This window comes from Pygocentrus nattereri, chromosome 26 (genome assembly GCF_015220715.1).
Source record: "Pygocentrus nattereri isolate fPygNat1 chromosome 26, fPygNat1.pri, whole genome shotgun sequence".
Lineage (NCBI taxonomy): Eukaryota > Metazoa > Chordata > Actinopteri > Characiformes > Serrasalmidae > Pygocentrus > Pygocentrus nattereri.
The window spans coordinates 20,581,396-20,598,171 of NC_051236.1; the positions used below are offsets into that span (position 1 = coordinate 20,581,396).

The window sequence follows — 16,776 nt, forward strand, 5'->3', positions numbered from 1 at the left end:
TTGATTTCTCAGAATGAGCTAATGCTACCCTTACAAAAACAAGTTCATTGTGCTTTATCACTAACATTACTGAATATTCTATGCCATATCAATTACCATTAATTAGAACTATTCTGCTGCTACTTCAAAAAACTACTGAACATTCGGTTGCTAGTCCAGCCACAGCGTTACATACATTAGCCAGCTAATTATGTAAAACTGGTCAATTAACTTAAAAATCTACATTGGTAAAACATGAAAAAATGCCATGCACTAGTCTCGGAATCTGTTCACATAGAGCAAATCTACTGAACTACCACATTAAAATGTTACACCGATTAAATGATGCTGCTGCCATAAGAGCTATAATGGTAACCTACATAGTCACCTATTTTAGCTATTGTTCATTACTTACTGTAGCTAAAAATAATAAGCAGGCTTAATTAAAGCAATATGCATTTTTACCCAATTTTCTCCCCAATTCAGTCATCTCCAATTCCACCCACTAGTTAGGACTCCCCCAATCACACGATGCTATCAATGCTAAGAGAGTGTAGGCTAACACAGGCTTCCTCCGAGATCTGTGGAACCAGCCACTGCATCTTTTCGAACTGCCGCTCAAGCAACGTCATTGGACAGCCAAACGCGCTCAGAGGAAAACACCAACTGCCAGATCTGTTATGTCAGCTAACAGACGCCTGCACTGACTAGCATTGCGTTGAGTGATGGGGGGAGAAGGAGGGGCCATCCAGGCCAGAGAGCGAGGCCAATTGTGCTCTCTTGGACTCCCTGCTATGGATGGCTGTAGCATCACCCGGGATTGAACTCGCAATCTCCTGATGATAGTGCCACCACTTTGACGGTTGCTAGTTGATTAATTCATGCATAATGGAATATCAAAATATTAGGATTTCTTCAGCCCTAATACTAATATGCAAGTTAGTATATGCTCTGTGTAGGTAATACAACTACTAATATGCAGCTAGGACCCTCTGTGGGTGTAATCCTAATACTCATACTACTAGTAATATGCAGCTAGGACGCTTTCCCTGGAGTCTCAATAATCAAAAACAATGAGGCCATCTGCACACCAAGTTCATGTCAGATTTTTTATTGCATATTTGTATGTATCATTAAGAAGCATTTGCATATTCATATGCATGGTCCACATCGTGTACTATAAGCAGCTTTCAGGGGCCTTTTCATATTTTATGTACTTTCATCTATTTTTTATTTTATATTCCACCCAGTTTATTCACTTCTTACCAGGCCCTTTGGGGTGGGCAGACCACACAACTACCGTCACGCATGAAAAGCGCACTTGGACAAGAATGCCAATCACTCATCTATACCACAAAGGCTGTGAAGACGTCCTGATTGAATCAGTACATTGCTCTGGATTAGACACAGAGAGTAATCCTTCCATCCAATCCTTCCTCAATGGAAACTCAGCCAATTGGGTTTCCCAGAGATCCACAGCCAACTGAGAATTAGATGCTTTTTGGCTGTGTGATGCTCACTAGCAACATCACTCTAATTCTGGTTTAAAAAACAGAATTTCAGATGAACATTCAGAAAAACCAGACGAACATCTTCAATATTTCAAATTTTTACTCCGTAATACTACTGCACAATATGGACATAAATAGCTATTTCACTATCCACAGTTGTGCAAAAAGCAGAATAAAAACCAAAATACTACAAATCAATTTACCAATTGGGACAGTAGATAAAAAGCAAATAAAAAGAGAAAGCAGTCTTTTTTAAATATACTCTCACCTGCATTTGAACAATACCTTTGATCCCTCAGATCACTGCACTAAAAACCTGGGTATTATCGCAGGGGCTCGAGAATACTTTGAAAAAATGTTGTCAGTAAACACTGTTGCATCAACAAATGCATAGTAAACGTCATACATGTTAGCAACGTCCAGTAATGCTGCCCTCAAACTGATCTTAAATGGACTGATGCAATGTGGAAATGTGTATTGTGGTCTGATGAGTGATGATTGTTAATGGACCCAGTGTTCCCTGGGCGAAAGATAAAAGGACCATTCAGACTGTTACCAATGTAAAGTTCAAAATGCAGAGCTTGTCATGGTACCAAGGTATATTAGTGGGAAACTTGCACATTTATAAACGTGCCATTAATGCTGACCATATTTTGAAGCAAAATATGCTGTCTTTTTGGTGGTGTCTTTTACAGGAATGTCACTGCTTATTTCAATATAACTCTAAGTCACATTCTGCAGGGGTTACAAGAGCATGGCTGCATAAACAGAGAGTGTAGGCGCTTGCCTGCAGTCCACAACTATCTCTCATTAAAAACATGCCTTATTAAGCTCAAAAACAACAACAAAAATCCCTGTATGGTTGCACAGCTGAAGAATTGTACAACAGAAGAATGGCAAAAAAAAATTCAAAAAGAAAAAAAGCTTTCAAAACTGTATAAGTTTGTGTCATTTTATTAAGTGTGGTTAAAACGAATTGTGATGTAATTGTGATATTAAATTTCTTCTAAATCTCCTTATAGTAATGCAGGTTTGTTGTGACAGTAGCCATTGCACATTTTTTAAAAATATGTGAGCTAGAATAGTAGTTGCACATGTGTGGATTTGACTGTATAGCAGAGTGGTGAAGCACAACACTCCTAACACTACATTGACACCAATATAATACTACATGCAATGTAATTTAATCTGTTCGTTCATCACAACCCTTTGTAATATGTTGATTGTGAACACTCATATCATGATAACAACAAAAAATATAATAAACCTTGCAGCCCTACTCAATGAATATAAGCCCTACTCAACCTAATATGAATAGGACAGTCTAATTAGAATGAGGGTACCAATCATTAATCTCCATTTCTTTACAACCAAATCAGCTGATAACTGATTTTTGGCCACTGTTTCTTAGTCAAAAATGTCAAGCATAACAACATTGTTTAATTACCTAAAGCTTGTACTTGCAAGCTAAGAATATTCACTGATATGAAACATAGTCTGTCTGACTTCTTTAATTACACCATGAAATCATTACACAGATGAGACAAAATCAAAATAAAGTGGTAAATAGATGATTGCATGTTATGAGTCAATATCAGTAAATTCTGATCCTGGTCAACTCCAGTCTTGAACCCTTGCTAATAAGCTTACATTTAGTACCTTACATGAGTACCCTGCAAATGAACTGCAGGTATATACAAATACAGTAGTACTACAACAGCTGCAAATGCCACTGGTGTGGAGAGAAATCTCTTGAATCCACAGTTGTTGGGTTGTCATCCGTATTATACAAGGGTTGCATGTCTGACAAGCTATGAAACTAAGGTGAAACGTGCAGAGGGTGGAACTCCCGGGCCCTCGCAGTGCAGTTGCTCCCTAAACACATTTGAATTGATGGACTATCCATGTTCCTCTCTGAGCTGAGGAGATGCGCCTGACCTTATGTCCAGCAAATCTCTAAGCAGCTGTTGTTTGCTCTCCTACTGAGATTTGCTCAAATGTTAGCAAAAGGTTTAGACAGAGTGGATGCTACTCATTCTTAACAACACAACAGCAACAAAAAATAACACTACAGTGGCATTTGCAAAACTGAAAGTTGCCAGAATCAATTATTTGGTAGTTACATGTTACAACATAGAAAACCTGCCTATGCAACTTAGTGCTTTGTAATTCTAGGGCTTTGTAATTCTAAAAGACTTTTTCCATCACTTAGATTATTATATTAAAAATGTACACTTACAATCTATTTTATTATGCCAAAACATTATGACCACTCACATATTAATGTTGATTATTTCATAACAGTTCATATCAAGGTCTATGATATATTAAATATATAAGCAAAATACATAAGTGAACAGTTGGTTCTCATAGTTGACATGTTGGATGTGGGAGAAATGGGCAAGTGTGATGATCTGAGCAACTTTGACAAGGGCCAAATTGTTACAGCCAGATGACTAGGTTGGAGAATCTCCAAAACAGCAAGGCCTATGGGTGCTCCCACTCAGCAATGATGAATACCTGCCGACAGTGATCTGAGGAGGGACAACCCACAAACTGGCGACAGAGCATTGGAGTTGAAACAACTACACTGGACATGCAAGTGTCAGAACTAAACCTGCAGCAATAGTTTGCCTGTGTCGATGAGGCACAATTTCTTTTACAGGGTACGTGTGCACAGTTTAGCTAGGGAAATGATGGCACAAGGATGCACTGTGGAAAGAAGACAAACCAGTAGAGTGAGTTTGATGACCTGGGCAATGTTCTGCTTAGATACTCTGGCTCTTTTCCTCCCACTTAAAATTTGACAAGTCCCTCCCACTTACACCCATTCATGGCCATGGCACTCCTTCTTGCAGGGTCCTCTTTCAGCAGGATTATGCTCCTTGGTTTGAGGAAGATGATGAAAAGTTCAGAGGTTGGTGCCAGATACCATCTCCATAGGTCCTGTAGAGTAGATGCCTTGGCAGCTGTTTTTGCAGCATATGACTGACCAACAGCATATTAGGCAGGTGGTCATAATGTTTTGGCTATCAGTGTATATTAAACACAACACCATTCACAACCTTAAAAGTCATCACAAAGCAAATACTATGTATGGGTTATTACTTAGAGCCTGCAAGACTAATAATGTCACGCCCACTGGCCGTTCCTTCATTCAGAGATCAGCTTCTCCGGAATATTGACACTCTCACATCTGCCCACACTCTCACACCTGCCTACAATCTGCTCATCAGCCACCCTTTATAACCCAGACTCTCACTCTGCCTTCTTGCGAGGTATTGCCACTCTCAGTGTCTTTATTGAGCCCTGTATTTTGGTATTTCCTGGTCTTTTGACTCTTTGCCTGTCTGTACTCTGATTTTGCTCTGTGGACTTTTGTATATTAAAGATTCTCTGCATTTGTATCTCACTACCCTGTCCGAGTGTTACAAATACTATAGTATGTATTCCATGGTTTCTTGAGAGAGCAGGAATGAAAAAAACAAACTGATGGTTTATAAAGAATAACAAATGTAAAGTCTTAAATTAGGCAAACCCTAGAACCAATGCCAATGCCTCCTTAGCAATTTGAATAAATTGAGTGAAGCCTATAATTACAATTAGCACAGTGTGAACTGCTGATTCAGATCGTACTCAGAAAGAGTGGGTAAATGATGGGTAATGGGGTAATTTGGTATTTAAATTCAAGAACCACCACTTGAGCCGACTGATTGATGCAGAAACTGGAAATGCTCTTTAGTGGTGGTGAGGTTATGCAAACATTTAATTAAAATTCAAGGTTAAGCCTTATAGTGTAAGATTTCTCAATACTGGCTTTCACCACTTCATAGCGTGACTTCTGAGATTAGCTAAATAACGATGCTATGAGCTATAAATAATCATGCTGAATTTTAGCTGTGCAGGAATGCAGTGAACATACAGAATGCATGTGCTCTTGAGACTGAAAGCATGAATATTGAAAATGGATAATCATCCAAACATCAGTGAATGGAAGTGTTTTACTCCCATGCTTCCCTGCAGCAATAAAGCAAGAAATTCTCTTATCTGGATCCCCTGTTCACCTACTCATATGGCCTGAATATTTACAGGAATTTAGATGGTATCGCTGGCCTACTATCCTCAAAGGCACACTACTCAACAGAGGAACAAGCTGACATAAATCTTCATTGCAGCATGCAGTTTGAATCAAGGATGAACTGACTTATATAATGCATAATAATGTAAGATGAGTAAATGTTTATAAGAGATAAAAGCCAGGCTTTTTATCATCCTGCCTTTGGGTCCTACCTCTTTTCCCCCTTGTACCACTCAAAGACTGGAGCTGGGACAGCAGCTGCCTCGCACCTCAGCAGCGCCGTGTAACCAGGCCGGACCCCATGACTCTTCATCTCGTGAATGGACGGCGGAACTGAAAAGAAAACCAACATATGTAACATACTAAGCTTGAGGCGACTGACAGTATTGTGATAATATCTTGAATTGCGTTTACTGAGATGCCTTAGGGCAATTTAAATGTAAGAAAATGTGTTGTCTGCAGGTTTACAATGCAGTAGTCATATATCTTCTCTGGATATGTTTCCTGGCCTCAGAACAGAATATTATATATATATATATATATATATATATAACCAACCATGGTCAGGCTTGCTTTTCTCTAACTTTCCAAAAACAGAACATCATCCTTCATGAAACTGTTTGGATGTTGTGTTTACATCAAAGTCGCTAAAAACAAAAACAGACAATGTAGGAAAGCCCAGTTTAATACACTAATAAAAACAGGCTACAGTAACAACTTAATATCAGGAGAATATAGTCAGTCTTGGTCATTTTATGTAAGTTTTGGCAAGTTGGAGACCTCTCTGGTGGAAACTGGAAGAAACGTGTGAGAACAACAATCTGTAGCGTAGTTGTGCTTTGGACCCCTTCCCCAAGCAGACAAACCTTACTACTGTGTTGAAAAAAATATTCAAAGAGAATGTGATGAAATATTCTGTTCTGAGGATACAAGTGAACGATCTACTTTCATCCCATCTTCAAAAATATAATGGTAATTTAGCATTTGAGGCCAAAATATTGAGCTGGATCTTTTTAGCCTGTTCAGGTGCTGTTAATACACAAAGAGACGTATGACTTGGTCTGAAAACGTTAAACAGTAAAGCCATTTCTTTCATTTTTAACAAAACCTACAGCAAGGTCTACCAAACTACAACAAGAAAAAGGTCGCTTGTAAGATTATTTTCACCAGTTACCACATTACCATCTGTGAAGAAACAGGTTACTAAAGACAGTAAATAATCACATCAATATTTTCCCATGTACCCTCACAAAATATGCTCAGATGGTAGCTCACTTGCAACATCGACCATCGTGGGAAAGCGCCCCTTTTTTGTTTTGGAAATGCTCTCTCTCATTGGCCCCCCACCGTGATTCCTGTAGGGTGCACAATCTGATGACGATATACTGTGATCTCACAAACCTTTAACATTGTAAATACAACTGCAAGTTGCTCTGAAAAGAGAATCTGCTGAATGTAAATGTACAAGATGTATGATGCTAATTGAACATGTACCTGCAGTCATCATTACAACCCTCATATGATTTAAACAGCAAGTATGAATCGGTGAGAACTATAAGAACATACTACTCTTAGAACAACACCTCAAACCCCACTGGAGGCTGGCAACACTTCACTATAAGTTAGGGAATGTACTAAATCTGGAAACTTTCATTTTTCCACTGTTATCTGCTCTGAAGAGGAAAGCTACAAGTGAATAACAATAACAGTCTAAGGACTTTGGACTGGTCAAGGCATTAGAAAAAATGTTACCAGTGCAGTGCTGAGAAATACTATTCATCCCGAGGGTTAGAAAAAGGAAATGAATTGCACAGTGATAAACTGCTTAATGGAAGTTCAAAGGCTGAATAGCAGAGGCAGGTTCTGTGAATATGAAATGAGGGTTCTTTCATGTTCTTGAACATTGTGCAAGTCTTTTTGCTAGTGTCAGAGAGCCAGCCGTAACTAGGGGCCACTTTATTTCAAGCTTCCAGAGAAGAAAAAAAAAAAAAGAGACAGGTTTTCACATACACACAAAATCATTTCTTTAGTAAGTCAGCTTGATTTATTCAACAGAACAAAAACAGGCACATTTCAGTGCATTAATTACGTAAATCTTTGTTGGATATTAAAATTTCTGCAGCATGAATGAACAGAAAACATTGACTTTAAACCTCAGAACGGCATTTTCCACAGCGATAATGGCCCTGGGAGAGGAAAAAAAATGATTCAAGAGTCCGTACTTCCGATCCACACGAATACAGTGCAGAACAGAAAGATGAACAAAAAATAGAAGAGCAGAAAATAACTGGCACGATTCTACTTCCTTCAGGAGGGTGATCCACTTATGTCTTTCTGGCTAGCGTTAAATTGCTTGCTATGTCTGAATTTGAGTGGGGGTGCATTTATATTCCAGACAACCTACTGTTTGAAAATCACCTGCAAGTCATTGAAGTGCAAAGCTGTGTTCACGTGATTTTTTTCCCCTCAATTTGGTTTTTGAAATTCCTCCCCACAACTTCACAGCCGAAACTAAGGATACCAGCTTAAGAGCTACTGCTGTGCCTACTTAACATCTGATTCTCAAAAAGAATCTCCCTGGGCCTTCCCACCGATGCCGAACAAACATCTTGTTATGCTCATATTATAAGAGTTCCTACTGGTCTGATGTTTCTCTGTTATATGGTGAGATGACAGAGATTTCAAGCAAAAGCAGCATGCAGCATGCCATCTATTTGCAGTTTAAAATGTCATCCATCTCAGAAAACTGTTTCAGAGTAAACATTCAACTGCTTAAACTCTGTTGCAATGCTCTCCCTTTGCCACTTAAAATGCTGTACCATTTTTACATTGAAAGTGTTTAAATGCCTCCCTCGCTTCTCTCGTTCTGCTCAAGCCTCCATCTGAGACTGAAAACCCGGTTTAAACAGATTATTTTTATTATTTCTCCACTGCATGCTCTCCAGGGAAAGCTTGAAAATAGCAGCACGACAGATGAACACAGCATGAACGCAGAGTTTTGCCATATGTATGAGGAGTTTCTACTCTTTTAAAAAAAGGGGCAATTGATGGCTGAGGCCTGTGTGACATACAGCACAGTCGCCAGACCATTTAAAAGCTCATGAAGTGTTACATAATCTCAACAGGGCTTAACAGGGCAGAAAGGGAGTAAACTGGTTATGTACTAGTCTCAGATTTATGGATAAAAAAACAGATTAAAGGAATGCTTTGTGGACTTGTGTGCAACCGTTGATGTGAACATAATGAAAATTCAAAAGTACATAATGCGTCGGAGGCTCTCGCTGACAGCTCCCTGACAAATGTTGCAGTTTGCACAGTACAACATTAAGGTGGGCAAGATGTGGAGGCAACCCAGTGCAATAGCAATGCAATGTGAGGAAATCTAAGGTGTTGCATTTTGACATTTAAAAAGTTCCTGAAAAATACTTTAGGTCTTTGCTGCTTGGCACCAAAATCTGCACAACACAATGTATAAACCTCCCTCATAACAGTTCTGTTTTTTTTTTCAATTTTCATTTTATAAAGTTGGAGTAATTGTGAACATTGCCAGGTTTGAACACTCACTGCATAAAAAAATGCACCAGACATGCATGTGACAATGAAATATACAGTCATATGTAAAAGTTTGTGTACCCCTGGACAAAATCCATGTTCTGTTGATTTTCTAAGCGAAATTAAGTTAACACACTTCTGCAGAGAACACACTCCTGCACATTTTAATGCTCAATTACTTTTTATTTGCAGAACTTATATTGGGAACAAAATGGCTGGGGCAAACATTTATGCACATTTTGTATTTATGTCTTATTTTTTCTAATATGTATACATAACCCAAGTAAATAATAGAAATTATGCACTAAAATTTACAGAAAAACTTCATATTTAAGTGTGTTCTCTTGACAAAATGTGTCATTTGAGCAGGGGTGATCACACCCTCACCTAAACTGATATATTTATGACAAACCCATAAAGGTTCGTCCTATGTCTGATTTTACTTTACTTCAAGGGTCTCTAACCATTTTCTACCTTTTCCTACCATGAGACTTACTGACATTTTTCCCTTAATTTTTACGTTCAGATTCAGATTTCCTTAAAAACAGTCTCTTACTATTCTTATCTCTTATCCTTGACTTTTCTGTCTATAGGCTCTAGTCCTCACTTCTCCTCTCTCTTTTTTAAAGCTGAAAGAACAGAAACACTTACAGATGCACTCCAGCGGCAAATACCTGAATGACGCATGACATCATTCAAATTTGCTAAGGCCATGGGGTTGCAGCTTGTATACAGCGCAGCATGATGTGACTAGTGCTCAATATTCATAACTCATGAAGTGGACGGTGTTCTAAAACCCCAAGAAATTGTTTTCACGTGCTGTGGGAGACTGTGGGAGATCCCATTTGATTCTCCTGCTCTAGAACAGCAGGAGAGAACTTATTTCAGCATACACAAGCCTATATTGCACGTTTGAGTCTAAGGAGTGCCGAGTTCAGGAAGAAGGGGAAACTGGTAAGCATGGATCCAACGGAATGTGAAATAAAGAATGGGATTTTTCAGGGAGTTCATGAACTGTTTTGTTTGTGCCTCTAAAGCCAGAAGTGTTGTATAATCATGTCTGATGCCAATTTTAGCTTATGCACAGATTGTGAAGCATTTAACAAACATACAAGTAACATCTTCTTCATTTTATGTGCAGTTTTAATGTGGCTCTTCCGGAAAGGTCTGAATTTGAAGCCTGTTTCTCAATGTTATTGAGCCTATTAGCTATCTACTGACCTCATCTAGTGAGGGCAGACAGCGTCCCTGAGGTAGAATACAGTCCAGTTACTGAGATTATAAAGTGTAAACCGGTTAGAGACAGTCTGCAACAGCAACCAATGATGTTCACACTGACAGCATTTTGGTTGCATTTTATAGACATGGATTTTGGCAATACTGTATGCTGTAAATGACACAGTGGAGGAAAATTGGGGGAGAACAAAAAAACTCCATGTGTGACGTAAGCTCAGAAAAAATGGCTTTATGGCAGAAAAAAGTAAAATGCAGACATTATGATCACATTTACTATAACTGCATGAATTGTAGTACCTTTAAGCAGTTTTTTTAAATCAACATGTCATCCAACAGGATGTCATTACACCTAACAGATCAAATTGGACAGTGGAGTTGAAAATCTGCATGTTGCCAAGAACTGCATTTCTGATAGTTGCATGTAAATATATGTCTATATGTCTCTATCTAGTCCAGGCATTTTCATTACAATTAATTACGCTTAAATGTCAACTTAAATTTCAGTTCATAAACCTCCTTTGGAAAGCAGAAATACAGATATGTTTATTTACCTTGTTCACATATCATGATTTAGCTAACATATCAATAATGTCCGTTCAGTTTAGATATCTAGTAGTTCACAGGGAATGGCTGTTTAGCTGGCTGGCTAGCTAGGTATCAGTTATCATACATTCAGATCACTTCGGTTAACATGCAACTTTTGTGGAAGTGAACTCACTCACATGTTTCAATAATAAACATTAAAAAACTACATATTCAAATGATGCCACCAATTTTTAAGCATATCAGAAAGTCAACAACTGCTATTTTTATCATTTGTGGAGTCTCCTGGGTGCTTTTATCAAAAGTCACAGTGCACTGACTGAGTGGTCTCTGTCATAGCACTGACTTTCCATTGGTTGATTGTGTTGTAGGCTGGACTTGGTGTGTTCAACACAAGAGAGTATAGATTGTTTCATGGAGACCCTTCAGAAATTGTTTTTAACCTAAACACACAGTGCACTAGATTATTACTATATTATTGTACTGTGACAGAGCTTATTTAATGTGAGCTGCATCTGATAGCATGATAGTCTGCATGAACATGCTGTTGGAAGCCAGTGGAAGGTGGAAGCGGGTCTCATTACTGCTGAATGTTCTGTATCTAACTGAGATTTTTTGACCAGTTGCTGTTTAAATTCTGATTTTCTTTCCCTTAACTTAAGGTCCAGGCCTGTTTTTTTTTTTGGTCAATAACAACCAGCATAGCAATGCTGAAAACAGATTGACATTTAATTGTTGTCAGTTAGTTGTTGTTGTGTTGTCAAGTGCACATGGGTGTTTACTTGCTTGTGATTGGAAGTCATCTACAGACATTTTACACACTACTAACAATGATATCAGGTTAAAGTTTACCAACTTAAGGCAACATGATAATACAGGCTATAATTAAGATCTTTCAGCCACATGTCCCATAGAACCCGACTGATACAGATTCATATATACGCTGTTTATTGGAGCAAAGATCAACGTCTACTGGACAACATGCTTTACCAATGCAATTTTGGGCCCCAGCCGGACGTTCTTCACTGAAGTTATTTTTGCATATGAAAATCATTGCAATATTTATTGAATTGCAGGCTTTTACAAACATAATTTTGGCAGTTTCTGTATTTGATGACTCTTCTGAAGATGGTAGCTCTTTATAATTCTGAGCTTTTATGGTCTTTTATGATCTTTTCATTTGGGACATATTGTGAATAAACTGTAAATATAGAGTTCTCAGCTCTGCAATTTTCTTATATTTGGTAAGCTAGCTTTTAATAGTAAAGCATTAAGTTCATTTTGTAAGCATGTAATATCTGCAGTTATTGCTGCTTTTCGAAGAGGCCAGGCAGACGCTATGCTCTCCAGATTAACTAGAAAATACATACACTCCCACTCAAAAGTTTTTAAAATAAATGTTTTCATACAAAAAACTCATTTGACTGCAGCTAAATCTATAAAGTTATTACAGAATGTCGGTCTTCACAGTTTTCTAATGATAAGCAGAAATAATCTGTAAATCTCTACAATATCAAGAACAAAGCTATAATAACTTAATACACACAATGCCTCACATCAAAAGTGGTGATCAAGTCTTGAGGCAGATAAATTGACAAAATATGATTCTGCATGGACAATTACATTATATTTGTTTGCCATTTTTGATTGCTTATCGCTCCCAAAAATATGACATCATTTAATATTAAGCAAAACACCAAAAATTAAGTTTGAGTGTCTAGTTTAGTTTAATGTGGTAGCATGAGTGCTCAATTCTTTGCTATTAGATTATCGCTACGTTTGCTTCTCCTGTGTCAGAAAGCACCAGCCACCGTGGCTGTAGTGTATTACCACTTTTATCCACTATAGGGCCAAAGGTATGTGAATAGCTGAACTGCACACTTATATAACATTGCTGGACATCCTGCTTCAAAACCATTAACATGCAGTTGGCTGCCCTTTGTGGCTATAACAGCCTCCACACTTCTGATACGGCTTTCCACAAGATTTTTGAATGTGTCTGTAAGAATTTAAGCCCATTTCATCAAAAGGGCATTTGTGATGTTGGATGAGAAAGCCTGGCTGGGGTTGAGGTCAGGGCTCTGTGCAGGCCACTGGAATCCCTATACACTAGGGGTATTCAATTAAAATTCAATAAGGTCCAGTTAGAGAAAAAGGTACAGAACATCAGAATGTTTAACTTGTATCATGATTCAGTGCCATATACTGTTTACTGAAGTAGCTCAGTAGTTACATCAATATCTTATACAGTCAACAACTGAATGTCAAATCAAATAAAGTACAATTCAGTAATATTTGTCATTTTTCTCTTTTTAGAGAAGGCCATGTGAAATAACTTCCCTCTGACTCACTTTCTTCTCCGACTTTCTTCTCTCACTTCGTCCCTCCGCTGTGTGTGCATCACTCACTCGAGTCTCAGTGCTCACATCTTAATGCACAGATCTGATTTGCTGAGTAGCATCACATGTGATATGTACACATGTGATTGGTCTGTGAGTTTCCCCAGGCGCTATAGCAGTACTGTAATGCTTAAAAAGTTACGACGATTAAACTGACCATTCCTGTCGAAATTAAATAATTCTCCATAGTTTATTAGTTATAGGTCCAGGTCCGCATAGGACAGTGTCTGCGTCCGGACTCGGACCGCAGTCCACCTAATAGTGATCTCTGCTCTACACTAAATTCATCAAACTATGCCTCTATGGAGCTCGCTTTGTGCAGAGTTGCACAGTTATGCAGAACAGGAAAGGGCCAAATTGTTGCCACAAAGATGGATGTACATAAATGTCTAGAATATCTTTGTATCCTGTAGTATTAACCTGACCCTTCACTGGAACTAAGGGGGTGAGCTCTAACCTTGAAAAACAGACCCAGAGTATTGTCTCTCCTCCAGTGGTGGTTCAGTAGTGGTATGCTTTAAATTATTCTAGTCAAAGGAGAGGTTGGTGAGGCCTACCTCTCCATCCATCCTTCAATCTATTTTAGTATGTATGAATGTAGATATGTATGTATGTATGTATGTATGTATGTATACATGTGTATGTAAGTATTAATGTTTATGTATGCATGTATGTATGTATACATGTGTATGTAAGTATTAATGTTTATGTATGCATGTGCAGTATTAATGAATGAATGAATGAATGACAGGGAAAATGAGTGATTTCCACTCTCTCAGAGACTGACAATGAGCTGTAGCGATGATGTAGACAACAACTGTAACTGTTAACAATTGTGTTGCACCTTTTACTTGTTGTCACTGAAAAAAAAAACATCTCAAACAGCTCAAAGTGCCACATGACCAACAGCAGCAACAGTATCATGTCATCAAGATGGATAAATATCAGAGGAGAGTTTTATTAGTGTTGACTGTATATTTAAGGTATTCTTCTGAGTTTTTGTTTTATAATACTGGACTTTCACAAGCATTTGGCGTCCATAGGCCCCAAAAACAACTTCCAGTTTATTCCACCAATGTGGTTGACAACAAAAGTTGAGAAATTGTAACGGGCAGTTCCACTGACCACTGTCGTACACCATGTCACTGTTGGCGGTGGCAGAATTTTCCTTCTCTGCACCATTGAAAAAAAGCAATATCTGTTTACCACCTACAATTTACTTGCAGCATTAATGCTTCTTGAGTTGTTCATACCTTTATCATCAATTACTTCAGAGATCACAGACAGATTGTGCATGCCGTGACCACAGTACCTCAGAATATGGCAAGCTTAGAATCTTAATCAGCAAAGTGATAAGCCCCTCTTTCACTACCTTTTTGGACAGGTAATTATTTTTGACTGCATGATCATTTGACTGGATAATACAGGCAGTGTGTGTGTACATTGTATAGTTTCCTGATATTACTTCATAAAGTGTTTAACTAAATTAATAAAATAATCATAATTCTCCTTAATGTCCACTCTCATTTATGCAGAGAACAAAATGACTCCCCCTCAAACTGCAATGTGTATTTAAAATGGGTTGCTAAGTAATCACTTTCCTTCTGTCAGACATTTAGATGAGGTGAATAGACCTCACAATAGCTTTTTACAAGTAAAAGTTACAGCAGCCATAGACGAGTAATACTGCTGAGGAAAGAACAGAATAAATCAGTAAAGCAGCATAAATCAGTGAACTCACCCAGCAGCAATCAAAATTCTTACTTTGCTTGCAAAGATTTCTTTGAAAAAAAAACAAGCATTGCTGGCTGTCGTGCTCGAGGTAAAACAGAGCGAGCTAAACGACACTGAGTGTGTACTTATTTCAAAAGGCAACAGCACTTTTTTTTGCTTGCGTTTAGTACTGGAGGTGCCATACAACCCTCCACCCCCCAATTCCCCTACCGTGAACACACACACACACACACACACACACACACACACACGCACACACACACACTTCCTATATTCCTGCATGATGGTGTGAAGTCTTCTAATATTCTGTTGCTGAAAGTCACCCTTAAATGGAGAAATGGGAAGCCAGGCCTTGTTTACATCAAACATTTGGCGCATTGGGTGACATTTTGGCTGTGGAGGAGTCAAAATATTTAACATCTTTTCTGGCATGCTAATCAGGGTGAGCTTACTCTGCTAAGATTGCGACATCTTTTTATCAGTGACGGAATTGAAGGATTTTCTGTGAGTGTGTGTAAGAGCACGAACAACACCCATGTGCATCTGCGCAGGCAGTAAATCGAAGTTTAAACCCCTAATGGCTTGAAATACTCCTCAACGCTGCAGAAATGTATGATAATCTCTCTTCCATTTGCACTCTCCACGCTTGCATGCAGCGCTGAGGCGGAGGTGAAATCCGCCAGGCGTGAGGGGTGGCAATGGGCTTCTTCAGGTCATTCATCACCGAGATTCGTGCTGTATTGTGAGTTATTGGCAGGTCCTGGCAGAAACCTAATAGCACAAGGCTAGCTGGCTGTGACAGATATCCACACAGTTAACTCCCAATTTCTATCAAACCCGTGTATCTGTCGGCGCTAAGGGATGATCCACTTAATTACTAACCGAATTAGCAACAACAATGCAAGGGGAAGAAAAAAAAAAGGCTATTGTGACAAATGCCACAACAACACTTCAAAGAAATAAGAAACGGCAGAGGCGAGACTGTAGCTTTGCTGGGCTTTGAGGAATGGAAATGGGGATTTAAAACACTCGCCTGGTTTCTGAAGCAAATGCTTCCAATTACGAGACAACCGTCTTATGTGGACACGTCTGACAGCTTAAACCATAAACGTTAGTGACTAAAGTGAGCTAATTATAATGAACATCAGATTTTTAACAAGGAAACAAGAAAAGAAGACCACTTACGCAGAAGAAAACACTAAAGTTCACACAAAGTTTGACTGCTGTTCACTCATGCTGTATTTTCTTGTCAGGGTAATCCTTTGCTTTTTGCTCTCCGACTTACCCACTGATGCAAAAAAGCACTTGGAAGACACTGAGCTCTTGCACCGAGCTGAGACTCATGGCAGCATAAAGAGCATGCTTAATAGAGATTATACAGCATCAAAAAAGGATTAAATATTTGTGTACAGTTTGGTAGTCTCCTCAAAAGAGAATACAGCCCCTTTTAACAAATCCAAAGCTATGAATGAGAGGAAAAATTCTGTATTAAATGCAAATTCATTACACAAGTTCTCAGATTCAATTATATTGGTCCTCTAAGGCGTCATCACTACTGGCAGAAGTGTCCAGGATTGGCTAATGCAAAGTAGCAGTGTAAAAATCATGAAAGCCCAATAATCCTAGCAATTTACAGGCTCCATAACAGAAGAGTGCAATTGTAAATCATCTGTGAGTTCCTAAGCCCCCACCAGATGGGAGGATCTGGAAATAGCACAGTTGCTGTGAAAAATGTGTGCTGCAG

General features: G+C 38.6%; 1 protein-coding gene across 3 annotated transcripts in view; it reads right to left on the bottom strand.

Annotated features, from left to right (window-relative positions):
- Positions 1 to 16,776, bottom strand: part of negr1 (neuronal growth regulator 1) — a 184,754-nt gene that overhangs the window by 66,778 nt on the left and 101,200 nt on the right. For all 3 annotated transcript variants that reach the window (XM_037534842.1, XM_017720913.2, XM_017720923.2), the window contains exon 5: positions 5,781 to 5,901. In XM_037534842.1, the coding sequence (XP_037390739.1) occupies positions 5,781 to 5,901 (121 nt within the window). The remainder of the gene's footprint in view (positions 1 to 5,780; positions 5,902 to 16,776) is intronic.